Source organism: Hyperolius riggenbachi, chromosome 1, assembly GCF_040937935.1.
Source record: "Hyperolius riggenbachi isolate aHypRig1 chromosome 1, aHypRig1.pri, whole genome shotgun sequence".
In the NCBI taxonomy this organism is placed as follows: domain Eukaryota; kingdom Metazoa; phylum Chordata; class Amphibia; order Anura; family Hyperoliidae; genus Hyperolius; species Hyperolius riggenbachi.
The window spans coordinates 516,275,233-516,296,248 of NC_090646.1; the positions used below are offsets into that span (position 1 = coordinate 516,275,233).

Sequence of the window (21,016 nt, forward strand, 5' to 3'; positions counted from 1 at the left end):
CTACTCTGTTTCCTCAGCCTAGGACAAGTTGTTGGCAAAGCTTATGTTCAATGATGGTCTTACAGACATTAGCAGGACGAAAGCAGAAATATGGCATGAAATGAAGGGATGATTAGGATAGCCTGAGCAGTGCTGGAGAAAATTCTAATGTTAAAGATTAGCTCTGACAGTGTGTCCTAAAGCAGATTTTCAGTAGCATCACTCCGCTTCCCGGGAACTGTCCCAAGGCTCCATTTGACCATCAGCAGGTCATAGCACACGGTGAGTGTATCTCACTGGGGTGTGGTGAAGTCTTTACTGTCCATATGACCCACTCTTGGGAAATGATATAAGGAGTAGTGAGAACTGTGAAGGAGTGTACTTGCAATATCCGGGGGGGAGAGGACTCATGAACTGTTTTGACTTGTGCTTCCATATAAAGTTTTAAGGACTCATGAACTGTACACCCGTTTAACTGTCACAATCTGGATTGTATATGTATTGAATGGTTCTGCAGTGGGCTGGGTTTTGCATATTGGATGGTGAATTGTATGTACATCCATTTGTGTCAAAGGGGACATTAAAAGCATTGCCCATAAGTGCAGGGCCACACTAAGAGCGCCAACCTCTGTATGTACAATTTTGTTTTACTAAAGAACAGAGGAGGCGAACTAGTGGTGTGCGGGCATATTTTAGCCATAATAACCATCTGTATCAGCGCGAAGTGTGTCTTTAGAGATGATTATGTACTGGTTTATACTTCTTGGACCAATAGGTCGACTTTCTCTGTTGTATTTTGTACAATTTTTGTATCTTTTTATGTCAGCATCAATAAAAAGATTTGTATTAAAAAAAAAAAAAAAAATTGCTCCAGCAGCCAACATTGGCAGCGAAAGCTTAGCTCTTATGGCAGCAAGCTCAGACCTACAGCTGGAGCCAATAGACCAAGTAGGCACATATATACTGGGAAGAAAAAAAAAATGCTTAAAGTGTACCAGAGATGAACATTATTAACCACTCTGACCGTCTAACTCCAAATGGCGGCCGCAGAGTGGCTCCCCCAGGACTGCCTAATACAGATTGGTGTCAGGTCCTGGGGGCAGAGATTTGTGGGCAATGCACGCGCATCCCAACTCCATAAACAGCTTGTCAGCTATGATCGAAGCTGGCAGGCTGTTAATAATAGAAAAAAAACTGCCTTAATTACTTGCTCAGCGCTACGATCCAGTGCAGCACTGTACTGGGAACAGCTGTGTCACTTGGCTGTCCACTCGAGTGGCTCACAATCAGATCCCTCTCATAGGCTGATGCCTATGAGACATGATCAGAGGGCTGGATCTCGGAAGGGGGGAGGGGTAGGACAAAAAAAAAAAAAAAGTAAGAAAAAGAGGCAAGATTCATTTATGTGCCAAGATGTATGGCCATGCAGTGAACTGTTTAAGCTGTAGTGTGCTAATTTGTAAAAAAAAAAATGGCCTGGTCACTAAGGGGGTGTAAGCCTTTGGTCCTCAAGCAGTTAAAAGATTTATGTATACCTAGGGCTTCCTCTCCTGGCCCTTCCACACTGATCGCTCCCACGCCAAATATCCTCCACCTCTTCGTTGTCTCGTTACAAGCCCTGTAAGTTGGGCGAGTCAGGGCCAGTCGGCGCATGCGCAGTGTGGCTGTACGCGCAACCCCTCTCTCGCTCCCATAGCTGGGAACGTACTGTGCAGGCTGCTCCCGGTCATGGGAGCGCGGCGGGGTGTACGCACACACCCAGGTATGCACGCACACACCCAGGTATGCACAGTGCACACCGACGCACCATTCTAATTGGGGCTTGTAACGGGAGAACCAGAAGGCGGAGGAGTATGGGGTGGGAGCTATCCCTGTGGGGGGGGGGGGGGGGCTGGAGAAAGCCTCCAGGTGTGTATAAATCTTTCAATAATGTTCGTATCAGGGTTACTTTAAACTTCCAAGAAACAGCAACCTAAACCATTAGAACAGCAATGGTATCAGCCTGCACAGACCTTAAAATGTGTGAAAGAATGAAGCCTGTGTCTGGCTTAACACTAGAACATAAAGTGGAAGATGTACAAAAATGGTTCAACATCCTAGAAGAGGAAAGCTGACAGTCCAAGCCAAGAATCTCAAAAAGTAGGATTGCAAAAAAAAAAACAAAAACAAACAAACACAAATCTGCAGGTAAGAGGATACAATATGCCCATAGAACATTGAAAAGTACTTTAAATACCTATTTTATCATTATTTACTGACATACTAACAGGTGTTAGAGAAACTTTGGAGATTAGATTGCACGTCGTTTTTAAAGTGGAGTAAAGCCTGCCTAATTCCCCCTCATCTGTGTCTAATCACAAGTTGTAACTTGATCCCTCAGCTATGTCAGCTGACTGCCACAGCAGAGAGACAAATTTGAAAGCACTTTACTGAAAAAAAAAAAAAAAAAAAAATAATTAGAGGCAACCTTGCCATAAAATGTATTTCTTTAGCCCAGTATGAATAAAATTATCTTTTCACGGATGAGCCAATTACAATTTCTATCCAACATTTTTCCTCCTAAATATTTCACAGTGCATCAGCCCTGGACAACCTGGGCTCCAGTTACAAGACCAATAATGACAAATCAGAAGTTCTCCAACTAAATATGCCACCTAATATTTTGTCTAAATAAAAACCTACTGGTAATTCTACAAATGGCAACAAACGTTTCAAGAAATATAAATTCCTATAATGATATTTAAATTCACCAGTGACCAAAAAAAAAAACAGTTTTGGCTCAGTAGCCGTATATAAAATCACCACACTGCTCAAGCTTAATCAGTGAAGATGCAATTTATCTTGCACCAAAAACTGTAAGAATAAACAAAAATTCAACTAAACAGAAAATACAGTGATCTATTAGTTCTCCACATTTACAACTTAACGAGGCATCCCAAAATAGAACAATGGAAGCCTGGTCCCAAAAAGTACATCAGAAATGGAGACTGATCTGACGACTCCCTTCTACCCAACCAGCCTTATTTCGGCTCTTAGCCCATGTACAGAACCCAACAGTCTCACCTGAAGTTAGATACCCCCGGTAGTTCCTGAAATTTCACTAAGATTCCCTTGTATGGGAACCTCCAATTTCATCCTGACATCTTTTGGACAAATAAAAATTTTTGTTGGAAAACGCTCTTTATCCACTTTCTCATAAAATTTACTTGTACACTAGTCTGAAGGATCTTTTACAAAAAATAAAAAAAATCCTATCTACAATATTTGCACAAGTTAAACATTTTCTCAGCATGCTATTCAAATATCTTACCTTATCCTTTTAAAGAAGATTTGAATGCATCTAGGATAAAGGTAGCCATACACTGGTCGATTTGCCATCAGATTCGACCAACAGATAGATCCCTCTCTGATCGAATCTGATCAGAGAGGGATCGTATGCCTGCCTTTACAGCAAACAGATTGTGAATCGATTTCAGCATGAAACCGATCACCATCTGTGGAGCTGCCGCCTGCCCGCCAGCTATACATAACCTGATCTGGCAGGCGCAACTCCCCCGGTTTCCGCTTTCTTCTCCGCGCTGGTCTCCGGTCCGGCTGGCTTGCTTCACTGAACTTCCTGTCCAGGGGAAGTTTAAACAGTAGAGGGCGCTCTACTGTTTAAACTTCCTGCCGGGACAGAAAGTTCCGTGAAGCTGCAGCTCTGGAGCCCAGAGCTGAGAAGAAGACAGAGGAGGCCGGGGGAGTCGCGCCGGCCAGAACAGGCGATGTATCTCCGCTGTATTGCGGTCGACGTGCATTTGAACGCCGCTATCGACGCACTCCCGACCCGCCGGCGATCGAGAAAAAAAAACTTCTGCACGGACGGATCGCTGGGAATCGGCTGGAACGATTGATTTTGGACGGAAATTGATCAGCGTTTGCGCGACAATTTCATTTAATTTACATCAGCAGAAAAATCGTTAGGTTTATGGGCATCTTAATAGTCCCAAGAAAAAGCCTTATCTCAGAAGTTTATAAATGGATCAATGCGCCTATCTACAGGCCAGAAGAATGACAATTACCATACATGGAACTCTGGAAACAGTGCCTGTGACTTCACCTGGTCAAAAATACACTTGATTTGTATAGCCACCAAGGCAAATATTTAGAAGATAATATTGATGTGGTATCCTATCTTGGGAAAACCTATGAATGGTTCCCTGCTATACGGTGCAGAAACAATATTGATTCTATTCATCGTATATTCAGGCACTAACCAACAGCTAAAAGCTCTGGTGTTCAGTTATCTAGCTCATAGTTCCCCAACCCTGTCCTCAAGGCATAACCATACATGTTTTGCAGGAAACCACAAACATTCACAGATGAGGTAATTAGTGCCTCAGCAGAGCCGATTAACTATCTCTTATGCTGGGAATACACGGTTCGTTCCTGGCTCTTGATTCTCCTCTCGATCGTTAGTGCCGCTCGATTCTGCAGTCGATTCTCTTATCTTCTGATAGTTTTTCTTATCTTTTTTCATTCACTTTTATCAGAAATCGAGCGTCGAAAGGGAGATCGGACGTGTCGGAAATGATCTATCGAATCATCTAATCACATCAAAAACGAACACTGTATTCCCAGCATTATGCTATATACACATTTGAGATAAAAATTTTGGGAAAAGGCAAGATCAGAGACCAATTTTTTCCCATTCCATGTAGTACGAGAGCCATACTCTACACAGTCTATTCTATTGTGCTGAACTCCCCATCAGATAAAAATCTTTGCAAGATGATGTACACAAAGATGCTGTCAGATCAGTATCTGCAAAAGATCCGTTCTTGCAAAATGAATTCATAGTCTGATATCTGCAGATCTCATACACACCTTGTTTAACAGAGACATTCATCTGCTGATCAGACAATCATCTGCAGATCTGAAGATCCATCCTGGTGGATCTGATCTGGAGATGAATGTCTGTTAAGGTACATACACCCGTCTGATTTTTCCAAATGACCGGTCGTTCGGACGTCAAATTGGTCTGTGGTCTTGCCTTTTCCAAATACTTTTATCTCAAGTGTGTATGTAGCATTAGGATTTCCACAAAACATGCACTGTTGGAGGGCCGTGAGAACAGGGTTGGGGAACACTGATCTAGCTGGTTCAAAGACCAAACCAGTATTACACAAATCCCAGATCAATTGGTGTCCCTCTTGGTCTGTCCAGTTAAAGCCGACCTGAATTTAAGGCACTGTTGCATCTCAAATAAAATTTAGGCCTGGGACCCACTACAAATCGCTAGCGTTTTTAAAAGAAACCTAAAGCACCTCGTATGTCAAGGGTGCGCGCGCTCACGCAATCGTGACAGTGCGCGGGCATCTCTGCACCCATCCTTCTGCCCACCCCAGGAGAAGAGGACGGACGGGTGGACGCGAGCAGGACTAGAAGACGCTCGTGCACGAGTGGAGGAGAGGGAATTCTCGCGCTGTCAGCCGCTCGGAACATGAAAGCAGAGCGGCTACAGCGCCATATTTCGGGACCGTTAGAATTTACACCACCAGCCATACAGCATAAAGAAAAGCTGAGGAGCAAGGAAAAGTGGCAAAAACTCAAAAAATGATTACCGTATTTTTCGGACTATAAGACGCTCCGGACCATAAGACGCACCTAGGTTTAGAGGACAAAAACCAGGGGAAAAATATACTGAACCTGGTGCGTCCATGGTGCAGTGCATCTTCAGTATCTTCTCCCCCCCCCCCCAATTATTATGTCCCTGTGTCCTTATATGTGCCCCCTGTGTCCTCATATGTGTCCCTCTTTGTCTTCTGTCCTCCTGTCTTGAGTCCTGTGTGTCCCCTTGTCCTCTGTGTTTCCTATCCTGAGTGTCCCCTGGCCTGATTTTTGTGTGCAGTGATGTGGAAATATGGTACTTATGGCAAACACTGAAATGGTGCCTGTCCCCACCCCCACCAGTCAGATTCCTTCCTCTGTAAAACAGCACTTATCCCCCCCCAGCACATGACACCCATCCCTCTACAGCAAATGACTCCCCTGCCCAGACTGTCCCTCATCCCCTCATCACATGACACTCTGCCAACCAGCTGCACACCCCTCCCCAGTTCCCCCCAGCAAGTTGTCATCCTTGGGAGAAGCATGTAGCACCCATGGCCCCCGGGGTAATGTGCAGCTCCGGAGTGAGGGACAGTTTGTACCTGAGCAGAGGGAGAAGCCATCCCGATCCCACAGCTGTAGCGATTACAGCCCGGACCATCAAAGCCCGCACCGAGAGAGGGGAGAGAGTGGCAGAGCATCCCAGCTGACCTCGGCGGAGGTAGAAGTAATCCGGATCCGACTGCTGCAGCGATCGCAGCCCGCATCATTACTGCCCGGACTGAGAAAGGGGAGAGTGGCAGAGCATCCCAGCTTACCTCGGCGGAGGTAGAAGTCATCTGGATCCGACTGCTCCAGCGATCGCAGCCCGCACCGTGAAAGGGTAAAGAACGGCAGAGCATCCCAGCTGACCTGCAGACCGGCGGCTTACAGCATAACGAGGCCACAGTGGGGAAATGAGTAGCGGTAATCGTCAATAGGAAAGCCACTAGCTGGTCCGTGCACGCAGCTGAAGCCTATCTCTCGTCACTTCCGCATTAGTGACATAAGCGGAAGTGACGAGAGATGGGCTTCAGCAGCGTGCACGGACCAGCCAGCGGCTTTCCTATGGATGGTTACCGCTACTCATTTCGCCGCTGTGGCCCCGTTATGCTGTAAGCCGCCGGTCTGCAGGTCAGCTGGGATGCTCTGCCGCCCTCTCTCATCGGTGCGGGCTGTGATCGGCGCGGCTACGATCGCTTCTCTCTCCACCCAGGTACAACCTGTCCCTAACTCCTTAGCATCATATTACCCCGGGGGCCCCTAGAGACACAAGGAAATAGCAGGGGACACAGGACAGCACACGGGGCATGACGTAGCGGATGGGGGACTGAGAACAGGGGACAGAAACTTGGCCAAAATTGCTGTATCCGGACCATAAGACGCAGTGACTTTTTCCACCCATTTTGGGGGGAGAAACAGTGCGTCTTATGGTCCGAAAAATACGGTACATATTTGAAAAAGGTAATTACTAAAATTAAATCCAATTGGTTTAGGTTTCTTTAATTTGCATTTTGTAAGCAATTTCATGAGCATTTTTGGCTCTTTTGGGAATGATTTTAAAAAGTGTAAGCTTTTTGCCAGCAATTGTGTAGCAATTTGTGATTTTAATTGTGATTGGTCCTTTCAATTTGTCAGCACATAAAAACGCAAAATGGTTGCATTTGCGATTTTAGGCATCAATAAGGACTCAGGGCTCATCGCGTTTCAATTTCCACCATGCGATTGAGCTACTATACTCATAGTCCAGCTCAATCGCATACAAAACGCAGCAGGACGACGATTGCGCTTTGACCAAAATCGCATCACAATCGGATCGCACTAATGGAAATTGCTGCTGCAGTTTCCAATAGTTTAATATACCTTGCGATTTGCGATCAGAAGCAAATCGCAAATCGCAGGCTAGTGGAAAAAGGCCCTCAAGGTGTTTTTTGAAACTGGCTCTTATACCTATCTAGCAACAGAATTATACATTGTACTTCAGTCTTAATCAACCAACCTGTGCAGCATATGTAATGGCTTCCAGCTGTAAAGCAGATAGCCAGCCATTATCAATGGTTTCCTCAGGGATAGTGGTCTGAAACCAAACATTAGGGGGCGTTACACTGGACAGAGAGCTGGTCTCTACAACAGGATCGGGGTGTCGCAGTCCAACTTTCACTAATAGGAGAAAAATATACAATTAATACTAATCATGAGATAAGTCATGAACATTTTGAGAATACATTAGACCGTGCTTCCACAATGATATTACATTTCACACGAGTTTTCCCTGAAAGAGAATATTCGTATTATTGTATTCAAGTATTTATGCAAATTTTTGCATGCATCTAGCATAAGTGAAAATCATTACATGGGAAAGTGATGCATTGTGTGAGGTGTCGAAATGTTTTCCGATTGGAACAGACTACAAAAAACGCATTCAATGGAACTATTCCTTTAAAACAGCATTGCTTTCTGTACTAATGAAAATATTTACAAATATTCATTGGAAATGGACCCTTAAAGAGACTCTGTAACATTCAAAAGATCCCCTGGGGGGTACTCACCTCGGGTGGGGGAAGCCTCGGGATCCTAATGAGGCTTCCCACGCCGTCCTCTGTCCCACGGGGGTCTCTCCGCAGCCCTCCGAACAGCCGGCGACTGTGCCGACTGTCATTTCAATATTTACCTTTGCTGGCTCCAGCGGGGGCGCTGTGGCGGCTTTCCATTCCGAACTACACGGAAATACCCGATCTCATTCGGGTCCGCTCTACTGCGCAGGCGCAGGAAACTTGCGCCTGCGCAGTAGAGCGGACCCGACGGCGATCGGGTATTTCCGTGTAGTTCGGAGCCGACAGCCGTCAGAGCGCCTGCGCAGGAGCCATGAAGGTAAATAATGACGTCACCGCTGCCCGGACTCCACGGAGGGCTGCAGCGAGACCCCTGACGGATGGAGGACGGCGTGGGAAGCCTCATTAGGATCCGGAGGCTTCCCCCACCCGAGGTGAGTACCCCCCAGGGGATCTTTTTATGTTACAGTTCCTCTTTAAGCCTGGGACTCACTACAAAGCACTAGAGATTTGTGGTAGTGCTTTGTACGCAATTTGGGAAGCGATTTACCTATTCCTATACAATACATTAGAATTGAAATGCTCGCAAAATGCTGCATGTCCTGCGATTGTATTTCCCCCATTTGAAATCGCTCAAAAGGGATCTGCTCCATCCAATTATTTTGGCAAAACGTTTTGGGGAATCACTGGTGACTGAAAGCGATCCCAAAAGACGCTGCCAAAAATGCTCTAGTGGTCCCAGCCCTTAGTGTTTAAGCTGGTCGCCTCTCATGGCCAGGAAAATGTGGCCAGACTGAGTACAAAGTACAGTTTTGGAACAAGGACTACAGCACAAGCCTAGAGGAAGCTGAAGAAAACCTGAACATTCAGACACCGTCAAATCAATCATAAATCACTTCCACTTATCTAGGACTTCAGGTAAAGGATATCAACCACACTACAAACTCTAACCTGTCCATAAGCCCAGCCATGAAGTATTAAAGTGGATCCGAGATGAACTTTTACTCATTGCATAATTGTGTTCCTTTCCTATTGTTTATAGGGCATTCCTCAAGCCAAATACTTTTGTTTTTGTTTTGATACTCCAATTCCCTATAAACTAAACAAGCCACGCCCACAGGTTTTCAGAGAGCCAAGGCACTTTCAGACAGTAGCAAGGGCTCATGGGAGCTCAGTCTGGGCAGGAGGAGGGGGAGGCATATACTAGCCAAAAGGTTTCAGAGGCAGAGGGGAGAAGGCTGAGGATTAGTTTTTTTTGCTCAAGATGCAGATAAGTCTGTCTCTGTGTAATGTTTACAAACAACATGGCTGCTGTCATTGTATCACAGGAAGAAATCATATTCTATTAAAGCTGTTTGCAGCTAGATTTGCTGTGTAAACTATCTAAACTTTAGATAAGACATATAGACAAGTTACTTGTTATAGTTAGTATTTAATCTCGGAACCGCTTTAAGTACCGACTATACTTATAATCGAAACCTACTCTTACAGTGCTACGTGGACATTCATACAAATTTATCAGTATTAAAGAAAATATGATATTGTGCAATAGCTTATACCTATATATTCCTTTATTTAATAAGTACCCAGCCAGTGAATGCCTACTGGTCTCAAAAGGCATGGACCTTTTTTGGGAGATTACATTTATGACATCAACAGTACAACGGCCAAGTAGCACTTGCCCTACAATATTAGAGTGCCTGGTCCAAACCCCAGCCAGGACACAACATGCATGGAGTTTTTATGTTCTCCTTTGTTTGCATTGGTTTCCACTTGACACTTCAGGTACCTCACTAAGAGCAGAGCTATGGATTCTGTGATATGTAGTTCTGCACTACCCATGCATCCGATTAGACATGAGAGCAGAAGAATAAACCGCCTCTTGATTTACTAAAGTACAACAGAATGCTTCTGACGCAAAGCTGGCTTGGTACAACTGATATACTTTACATTTTCTTTGAACTTAATTGCAGACCAATCTTTGACAGTTCTAAGGTAAGGAAGTTTATCATATAATGCATCTTACTGGGTGCAAGTACCGGTAACACTTTCCAAATTTTCTTTTCTTTTTTTTTTAAACAATGTAGGATATTCTTCGTGACAGCAAGTAAGGAATCCATCATCCATATAACAACTCACATTTTATTGGCATATATTCAGCATAAGTCTCAGCATGGCCCATCTCCTCTTCATCTTCCTCCTCTGGTTCTTCCTCCTCTTTCACTTTCTGAAAACATTTACAATGTCAAATTAACACATGCTAAATTAAAAAAACTGATTCACTTCTGCATACCCTTGCACTGACAGGCCCTCAGTCACGGGTTTCTTTCAACCATTTGACATTCTGGACAAGATGGATCTTAGCAATATCTGTCAGTGAAGAGTAAAATCTTGCCTAAATGCCATGTCATCCATGGCAGTGAAAGCGATGAAGAAAAAAAAAAAAAAAAAAAAAAAAAAAGGATGTGAAGGGACAACACTGAAAGCTTTCAGATTAAGAAAATAAATGAAAATGTAAACACAAAGACACGGTTCACATTTGCGTTTTTCACGGAACCGGTCATACGGATCCAGCCATCAGGATCAGGTAAAAAAAAAAAAACTGTCAGTTTTTACAGCCAGTGTGCTGTAAACTGTCAGTTTTCTATTCATTCCTATGTAGCTGCAAAACTTTCCGTTTCCGGTCTGCTGGGTACAACTGTCCGGGAAAATAGGTCCTGCAGCATTTTTTTGTCTGTTGAGCAGAATGGACAATGGAGCTGTACAAGCGGATGGGTGTGAACGGATCCATTGGTTTAACATTGGATCCTTTCGCATACTGGTCCGTTTGTACAGTAAACATTCCGCTCCCGTTGCACTCACCGCTAATGTGAACCAGGCCTTAACTATTTGACATTCCTGGACGTGAAACTCACGTCCAGGAAGCCATGTGCGCTCCTGCGCGTCCTCGCGGCCGATCGCACGCGCGCTCCCGGCCGGCGGTTTGTTAGCCAGTGAATCGGGCAACGGTGCCCGATCACTGATTCCTCTCCCCCGCAGAAAAAGCGACAGCTTCTCTCGGAAGCTACGCTTTTTCTGCTTCCTATGTCGCTCTAAGCGTACGTGGTACGCTTAGAGTGACGTCACTGTAAACAACTCATGGCTGCCATCTTGTGGCCAAAAAGTAAACTACATCTAAATGTAAAAAAATAAAAATACACATATATTTACAAAAAAAAAAAATACAATTTCAATCCCACCCTCCCAAAAATACCCACATAAAATGTTTAATAAAAAAAAAAAAAAATTACAATTAAAAAAAAAAAACAAATATTTACCTAAGGGTCTAAACTTTTTAAATATCTATGTAAAGATGAAATATTTCTTTTTTTTTTTTTTATCATAAGCTTGTAAATAGTGATGAATGCAAAATGGAAAAAATGCACTTTTATTTCCAAATAAAATATTGTCGCCATACATTGTGATAGGGACATAATTTAAATGGTGTAATAAACGGGACAAATGGGCATATACAATACGTGGGTTTTAATTATGGAGGCATGTATTATTTTAAAACTATAATTGCCGAAAAGTGAGAAATAATGATTTGTTTCCGTTTTTTTCTTATTCTTCCTTTTAAAATGCATTTACAGTAAAGTGGCTCTTAGTAAAATGTACCCCCCAAAGAAAGCCTAATTGGTGGCGGAAAAAACAAGATATAGATCAGTTCATTGTGATAAGTAGTAATAAAGTTATAGGCTAATGAATGGGAGGTGAACATTGTTCGGATGCATGAAGCGAAAAACGACCGAATGCGAACTGGTTAAAGAACTAAATACAACCCCATCTGGACATGTGAGCAAAACTGCGTCAGTTCACAATGAGAAAGAAAATCTGCAGGCATACTGAAAACTCACATTAGTTGGTGAAAAACTTCTCATTTTAATATCATCATTGATCCAAATTCTTGTTACTTCCTTGTTAGAAATATCCTTCTTTGCACCATTGAGTAGATCAGCTGAAATGTACAATTGAAATACGAATTAGATAAAGTTCACGAGGGAGAAAAATAAATAATTTTAGCAAGTGGTCAAAATATACACCCCCCCCCCCCCCCCCTCTTACAAAAGTCAGCTAAAGTGCCCCTAAACTGAAAGGTATATGGAGGCTGCTATATTTATTTCTGTGCAATCCAGCTCATCTCTTTGGCTGCCAAAGTGTCTGAATCACACACCTGTAACAAGCATGTGGCTAATCTGGTCAGAAACATCTGATCTGCATGTCTGTTCAGGGACATACACAACAATTCTTTTAAATGCACAATTATCAAACTGTTGTTGAAACAACCCAAAAAAGTTTTTTTTGCCATTGTTCAAAGAACTGATAAGACGCAGCTCAAATCAATCCAACAGTTGGATTGACTTGAGCTGCTTATCAGTTGTTTGAACAATAGCAAACAACTTTTTTTGGGTGTTTCAACAAAATTGGTTTGATAATTGTGCATTTAAAAGACTTTTGAGGAGCATGTGTATGGGGCTTATGGCTACAAATATTAGAGGCCGAGGATCAGCAGGGCCGCCAGACAATCTGCATTGATTAAAAGGAGATATGGCAGACTCCATTATCTCACTTCAGTTGTCCTTTATGCTGGGAATACACGGTATGTTTGTACCACTCGATTGAGCCATTTAGATGGCTCGATTGATAATTTCCCACAAGTCCGATCACCCGCCCGATCGATTCAGCGCTCGATACTGCATGGGGGACAATGGAAAAAGATAAGGAAAATGAGCAGAAGATAAGTGAATCGCCCACGGCGTTGAGCGGGGAATCGATCGGGCGGCAGAATCGAGACGCGGAAACGCACCGTGTATTTCCAGCATTAGAGTAACTGTCGGGCATAATATAAAAAAAATCAATTCTTAAATTTTTATCTGGTAAACAAGTAATAAGGATGCTAACCAGGCAATCCAAAAGTTAAAACCACTATTACTTTTCTTGTTGATAAATGATCATTCCCCAGTTTATCTGACTTATTTGGTACACACAAAATTTGGTACGCAAAAAGGAAGTTGCAGGGCATGCTGAGTTGTCCTTTTTTGCTTCTCTACTTCACCCTCAGACTTAACTAATGCAGCCTAATTGGCTGAAGCCTCTCTCCCTCCCGTTTTCCCTTCCCACACCGCTGTTCCTCCCAGATTGGCCAATATCTCTCATGCTGAGACAATACACTTTCTATAGTGAAGGGCGGGCAAATCAGGCAGAGGAGGCTAAGGGAGGAAATTACATCAGGATTGGCTTCAAAAATAGCTACACTTAAAATGGGAGATGCTAAGAAGGGATTTTCTTTTTACTGTAGAAAAATCACAAATCAAAAACGTGGACAGTGTGATACATAGGTTAAGTAGAGCAAGTACTTATATACAGTATGCGTTTTTTTTCTGAGATAGTATGGCTGACAGCTCCTCTTTAAAGGGGGAACAAGTTCTATTTTACTTACCTGGGGCTTCTTTCAGCTCCAACCATAGCCTTACATGTCCCTCAGTTTCCTGCCAGTCCGCTCGGTTGTGCCTCTGTGCCCCTCTGAAAAATCAGCAGTAGCACAGAATGCTTCCTTCCAAAGAAGCGCGATCAAGTGAGTGAGCAGCAGCACATGTGAAGTAAATTGCAACTAGTACCAGTCGGCTAGCTTTCAGAGGGGCACAGAGGAGACTGGGAGGAAACAGTGTTACCTATAAGGCTAGCTGTATTAATCCTATAAACAATAAGCTGCAATGCAACTATCAATCACATTTTAATTGAAGCTGGTTCTACACAATAACCTAGTGTTGAAAACAGTGGGGGGAGGAAAGATGTGAAAAACCACTGGTAGACAGCATAAGCCAACGTTCACCCAAAAAAAACCTTGAGAATAAACCTGCACCGTAAGGGAGTGTGTGCACGCTGAGGGGGTGGGGGGAACCAACACCATATGCAAGAACCCTTACCTGGTTTGGTGGCACTTACCACCTTAGGAGAAAATATTAGAATTTCTGCAACAAATGTAAAATGCCCATGAATGCAGCAGAAACAACGTTTCCAAAAAGAAAGCCTAACAGCAAAAGTCAACAGTTACAAAACATTGAAATATTCAAAGTTTAGTGGACAGCAGTGGGTTTAAATGTAACAGTATCACTCTGCACTCCATCTAAAGGTGTGTACACAGGCACAATTACTAACACTTGACAAATTGGGCATTGGTTGTTTGGGAGATAGTCTGGAGCATGAGAGCTATACAGACATACCTTGGCTATAGCTGAGCAGCATCTACTGTTTAATGGAACAGAAAGGAGGGATCATAGGCCGCAAGTAACGTCTGAGAAAAGTACATAAATAATGTGCTTGTTTATCAGAGACTTTTAGTGATCCAACCTTATGGGGCAACTGTTAAAGTGGACCTGAACTCTTGCACAGGACAGAAGGAAAACAGAGAAATGCACCCTGTATGTATTTAGAGAGTCAAGCCTGTTCAATTCCCCCTCATTTGTGTCTAATCACAAGTTGTAATTTGATTTCTAGCCTGTGTCACATGACTGCCATGGCAGATAAGATCATTTGAAAGTACAGGCTGTTAACAATATGGCCGCTTCCATGAATCAGGAAGTAGAAACAGTACAGATTTATTTTAGGATTTGTATCAGCTGTAACAAAGAAATGTTTTTGTATAAGGGCTCGTTTCCACTATAGCGAATCCGCGATTCGCATAGGCAATACAAGTGGATGGGATTGTTTCCACTTGTGCATCGTGCGGGTGCGTTTTGATGTGCGGGGGAAATCTGCACGGCGGAGCTGTCAGATTTCACGTGCGGCTGGAAAGCGGGCGAATCGCCCGCAATGCTTTTAATAGGGAAAAAAATCGCATGCAGCTCTGTCATGCGGTTTTCCCCGCGATTTCGCATGTAATGTTATGGAAATTTACACAGGCAGTGACATGGTTAAATTCGCCTGCTTCTTAGCCATGCAAAATCGTGGGAAAAACAGCATGCGGAAACGCATCCGCATGCGATATCGTCCGCGGTGGAATCCAGGCGATTCCGCACCGCAACAGTGGAAACGAGCCCTAAAAGGTTAATATGCTGTTATGTATCTTTTACAGCATAGAGGACGTTCTAAGTTCAGGTCCGCTTTAAAATGCTTGATCATTCATGCAGAATGATCATCAGAATTTTCTGTAGTGGGAACCTACAGTGGGTTGCAAAAGTATTCGGCCCCCTTGAAGTTTTCCACATTTTGTCACATTACTGCCACAAACATGCATCAATTTTATTGGAATTCCACATGAAAGACCAATACAAAGTGGTGTACATGTGAGAAGTGGATCGAAAATCATACATCATTCCAAACATTTTTTTTTTTTACAAATAACTGCAAAGTGGGGTGTGCGTAATTATTCAGCCCCCTGAGTTAATACTTTGTATTTTTGCTGCAATTACAGCTGCCAGTCTTTTAGGGTATGTCTCTACCAGCTTTGCACATCTAGAGACTGAAATCCTTGCCCATTCTTCTTTGCAAAACAGCTCCAGCTCAGTCAGATTAGATGGACAGCGTTTGTGAACAGCAGTTTTCAGATCTTGCCACAGATTCTCGATTGGATTTAGATCTGGACTTTGACTGGGCCATTCTAACAGATATGTTTTGTTTTAAACCAGGGGTCTCAAACTCAATTTACCTGGGGGCCGCAGGAGGCAAAGTCAGGATGAGGCTGGGCCGCATAAGGGATTTCACAAAAAAAGTGCTCAAATGTCATTAACAGTTTTAATTATTTCTTATGAACATGAAGTCTCCAGAACATGAATAGAACATTGAGTGAAGATCATCAACAGTTCTTCTGAACATGACACCCCTTGCATTGATTTTTATTCAAAATCATATTCTCACTGAAGTGATCTTTTTTTCCTATTTAAATTTAACTTACAGTTCGCTTCAGTGATCCCATACGAGTGATCCGCCGCGTCCCCGCCTCTAAACGAGGGCTGCAGAGCCCCCAAATCGCCCGGGGGGGGGCAATCCGCCGGCATTTCCTGGAAGGGGCAGAGCTTTCAGCTTCAGCTCTGCCCCTCCTGACGTCAATCCAGACCATCGCCACCTCTGCCTGCCCCTCTCTGTGAAGGAAGAGTGAGAGGGGCGGGCAGAGGCGGCGATGCGCCGCGATTGACGTCAGGAGGGGCAGAGCTGAAACTGAAAGCTCTGCCCCTTCCAGGAAATGCCGGTGGATTGCCCCCTGGGCGATTTGGGGGCTCTGCAGCCCTCGTTTAGAGGCGGGGACGCGGCGGATCACTCGTATGGGACCACTGAAGCGAACTGTAAGTTAAATTTAAATAGGCAAAATTGTTCGTTCAGTGAGATGGATGCGGCGGGGGTGCGGATGTGGCGGATTATATAGGAGCACAGAGGCGAAGTATAAGGAAGGTTTTCCTGGCGCGGGCAAGAAAATACTGTAGAGGGCCGCGAGTTTGAGACTCGTTTTAAACCATTCCATTGTTGCCCTAGCTTTATGTTTAGGGTCATTGTCCTGCTGGAAGGTGAACCTCCGCCTCAGTCTCAAGTCTTTTGCAATCTCCAAGAGGCTTTCTTCCAAGATTGCCCTGTATTTGGCTCCATCCATCTTCCCATCAACTCTGACCAGCTTCCCTGTCCGTGCTGATGAGATGCACCCCGCGAGCATGATGCTGCCACCACCATATTTGACAGTGGGGATGGTGTGTTCAGAGTGATGTGCACTGTTAGTTTTCTGCCACACATAGCGTTTGGAACTTTTTGGCTAAAAAGTTCCATTTTGGTCTTATCTGACCAGCGCACCTTCTTCCACATGGTTGCTGTGTCCCCCACATGGCTTGTGGCAAACTGCAAACGGGACTTCTTATGCTTTGTTAACAATGCCTTTTTTCTTGCCACTCTTCCATAAAGGCCAACTTTGTACAGTGCATGACTAATAGTTGTCCTATAGACAGAGTCTCCCACCTGAGCTGTAGATCTCTGCAGCTCGTCCAGAATCACCATGGGCCTCTTGACTGCATTTCTGATCAGCGCTCTCCTTGTTCGGCCTGTGAGTTTAGGTGGGTGGCCTTGTCTTGGTAGGTGTACAGTTGTGCCATACTCCTTCCATTTCTGAATGATCGCTTGAACAGTGCTCCTTGGGATGTTCAAAGCTTTGGAAATATTTTTGTAGCCTAAGCCTGCTTTAAATTTCTCAATGACTTGATCCCAGACCTGTCTTGGACCTGTCTTATGTGTTCTTTGAACTTCACGGTGTTGTTGCTCCCAATATTCTCTTAGACAACCTCTGAGGCCCTCACAGAGCAGCTGTATTTGTACTGACATTAAATTACACACAGGTGCACTCTATTTAGTCATTAGCACTCATTAGGCAATGTCTATAGGCAACTGACTGCACTCAGATCAAAGGGGGCCGAATAATTATGCAGACACCACTTTGCAGTTATTAATTTGTAAAAAAATGTTTGGAATCATGTATGATTTTTGTTCCACTTCTCATGTGTACACCACTTTTGATTATGTTTGTGGCAGTAATATGACAAAATGTGGAAAACTTCAAGGGGGTCGAATACTTTTGCAACCCACTGTAAACTAAGGATATGGATTTTTCCTTTTAAAATAATACCAGTTGCCCAACTCTCCTGCTGATCCTGTGTCTCCAATACTTTTAGCCACAGCCCCTGAACAAGCATGCAGATCAGGTGCTCTGACTTAAGTCAGACTGGATTAGCTGCATGCTTGTTTCAGGTGTGCGATTCAGCCACTACTGCAGCCTAAGAGATCAACAGGACTGTTATTTAAAATAATAATATTTAGACAACTGTTATTTAAAAGGAAACAACATCACACAGTGTAGTATTCAAAGCTATAGGCAAACTCATTTGGACACAATTCTAAAGTAAAAAAAAAAAAAAAATAAATAAATTCAAAACTAGATCCAAAATCCCACATTAGGGAAGCAGAAAGCACAGAAGCTGTTATCAGAGAAAAATATTTTGGGTTTTGCATGCATCTTAGAACTTCGGCAACAAATGCAGTAGCTGCAGCAGCACTTTGGCTGAGTTTCCGGCTACATAAAAAACTTGGAATACTGTAGTTGCATCTCATCTATTATATAGTTACAGAAAAGTCCTTTAATGAACAACTAGGGCTGAACGGTTTTGAGGTTTTAAACCGAAACCGCGATTCAGGTGCAGATGATCTACAGATCGTCCGTAGCTGCGGTTTTGTCAGCACCCGCAGTGTCCTCTGTGCTTAGCCGCATGTCTCCGCCTACCTCCGCTCCGTCATATAGTAGAGCCACTGATTGGCAGAAGCCTTGGCTAGCAGTGCATAATGCCGATTGTTAATGAGCCTACCGCCGCCGTCATACCATCTCTATCCAGCGATTGGTGGAGCGGTGTGCCGCTCTGGACTAGATTCGCCCCGCTCCCCGGCTCATTAACCATCGGCAATATGCACTGCTTTTACACAGCTTCTGTCAATCAGTGGCTCAAGTGGATTCACCCCGAACCACCCCGCCCGGCTCAAGTAATCAGCAATACCTGAGTCGACGCACATTAACTGCCTTGAAGGAAATCGAAATTGCATTTTCGGACAGAAACGGCTCAATTGAATGTTTTCCTAAAATCGTTCAGGCCCAAGAACAACTATCAAAGAAACTTTTTTGTAAACCCCCACATAGCTCTAGAGTTTTAGCCAGCAACACTAAAATTCTTTTCAGAGGCCTCAGCACAGCAAAAAAAAAAAAGAAAAAAAAAAGGGGGAGCTACACAGACAGGAACATAGAGCTTCAGCTGACGATTATTTACACATATTTGAAGCTATATTTCTGCTTTCTATCATCCTGAACAGATTCAGGTCCAGTCACAGTATTTGAGCAAGTGAAAATTGTTTCTGTACGCTGGATGTACTGGGCCCAGTCCTGTATAGTAATGCCCACAGTGAGAACTGTTCTCTGTAAATTTTATTTTCTTCATATAAAACATGAAAAAAAGCCTTGTATTGCCATCTGCTAGTAATTACTGGAAATATATGTGGCATTTTGAATTTTAGTCAACCTGGATAGTTGTCCTTTAAGTTTTAAGGAGATATGAAAATGAGGTTTACTCACCTGGGGCTCTCTCCAGCCCCTTGCAGCCGACTGTCCCACGCCGACCGCTACGCTCCCTGCCAGTCGCCCGGTCTCCAGGCCGACCACGGGGTCGGCCTTACTGTGGCTGTGAGAAGCGCCACTGTCAATCACGGCCATGTGGGCTGCAGCAAACTGCGCAGGTGCAGTAGTTTAGCGCCTGCGCAATTCGCCGCAGCTCACGCAGCCGTGATTGACAGCAGCACTTCGCGCAGTCATGCTGACCCCGCGGTCGACCTGAATACCAAGCTCGGAGATCACGTGAACGGCGGGATGCGGAGTGGTCGGCGTGGGACAGTTGGCTGCAAAGGGCTGGAGAGAGCCCCAGGTGAGTAAACCTTATTTTCGTGCATTTGGCTGATAACTCTTTTAAAGGAGATATAGGAAGTTCGTAACAGTTAACCATACAGAATAAATAACATAATTAGATACTGGCGGGGTGACGGCACTAATCCATAATACAGTGTCCCAACATTAATGAATTCTCCTCTGTAGAAAGTTGGAAAGTGATTAGTTACTGGTAAGAAATGACTCAGACTGGCTTGTGATTAGATCTGCACAGGGGATAAGCAGTGCAGACAATTTACAGCCAAGGAGACATTTATGTAGCTTGAAAATGGACCAATCTAATTCCACCTTGGCAGGATTCGATTGGACCTTGTCTTGATAAACCTAGAAAGGAATTATAGGTAGGGTAGGAAGATACCTACTTGTAGCTGTAGCAACTGGCTGAGCGATATTAGCAGGTGGTTTTAGCTTCATTAGCTTATTTAGACTACTGTTTTTCAGCAAATCCTTCAACTGAATTTGTTCTTTTGATGGTACAGAGGTAATGTTAGTCTGTACTACAGGTGTTGCTGTCGGTCTTGTTGGAGCACTTGTTTGAAGAAATTTTGTCACTGTGATAGTTTGACGGGCAGTAGTAACGGGAGGAGTTTTTGTCATTACTATGGTATTACCAATTGTAGGCAACTGGTTAATCTGATTTAGAACAAATGTTGTTGTTGATGGAGGCTGAAAGAAAAAAAAAAAAAAAAAAAAGTTATAACACGTTATCCAAAATTAGAGAAATAGTTCAGTTAGCCATGGGCGGAGCAAGGAAGGGAAGCGACCAGCAGCAGGAGGAGACGTCCGAGTCTTTTAAACTTTTATAAGCACTTTTTACTTAAAGAGACACTGAAGCGAGTAAAAAAAAAAACAAAAACAAAAAAACGCTTTATCTCTTATATTCAGCAGGGGCATGTGTGCCCCTGCTAAACCGCCGCACAACGGGGGTACACCCCCCCCCCCCCTGCAAAATCAATGACCAAACTGGTCGTAGATTTTGCTGCTCCTAGAGGCAGGGCTAACGGCTGCAGCCTTCCCTCACAGCGCATCTATCAGCGGCGCATTTTCGCCTCTCCCCCGCCCCTCTCAGTGAAGGAAGACTGAGAGGGGTGGGGGAGAGGCGGAGATACGCGCTGACAGACGCGCATGAGGCAGGGCTATAGCCGTTAGCCTTGCCTCAATGCGGAAGAGATCCCCGGCGAGGACGGAGGGGATTTGGGGGGTAAGGGACCCCCGTTGTGCGGTGCGATAGCGGCGGTTTAGCAGGGGCACACATGCCCCTGCTGAATATAAGAGAAGAAGCGAGTTTTATACTCGCTTCAGATTCTCTTTAATGTTTGTGAGTATTTTAAATTTCACTGAATAAACCAAGTGGATTTACACT

At 44.0% G+C, this 21,016-nt stretch overlaps 1 protein-coding gene across 1 annotated transcript in view; it reads right to left on the bottom strand.

Moving 5' to 3' along the window:
* SBNO1 (strawberry notch homolog 1) overlaps nucleotides 1-21,016 on the bottom strand; it is a 113,395-nt gene that overhangs the window by 62,141 nt on the left and 30,238 nt on the right. The window contains 4 exon segments of the mRNA XM_068244404.1: nucleotides 7,607-7,767; nucleotides 10,299-10,386; nucleotides 12,056-12,156; nucleotides 20,016-20,319. Coding sequence (XP_068100505.1) covers nucleotides 7,607-7,767; nucleotides 10,299-10,386; nucleotides 12,056-12,156; nucleotides 20,016-20,319 — 654 coding nt within the window.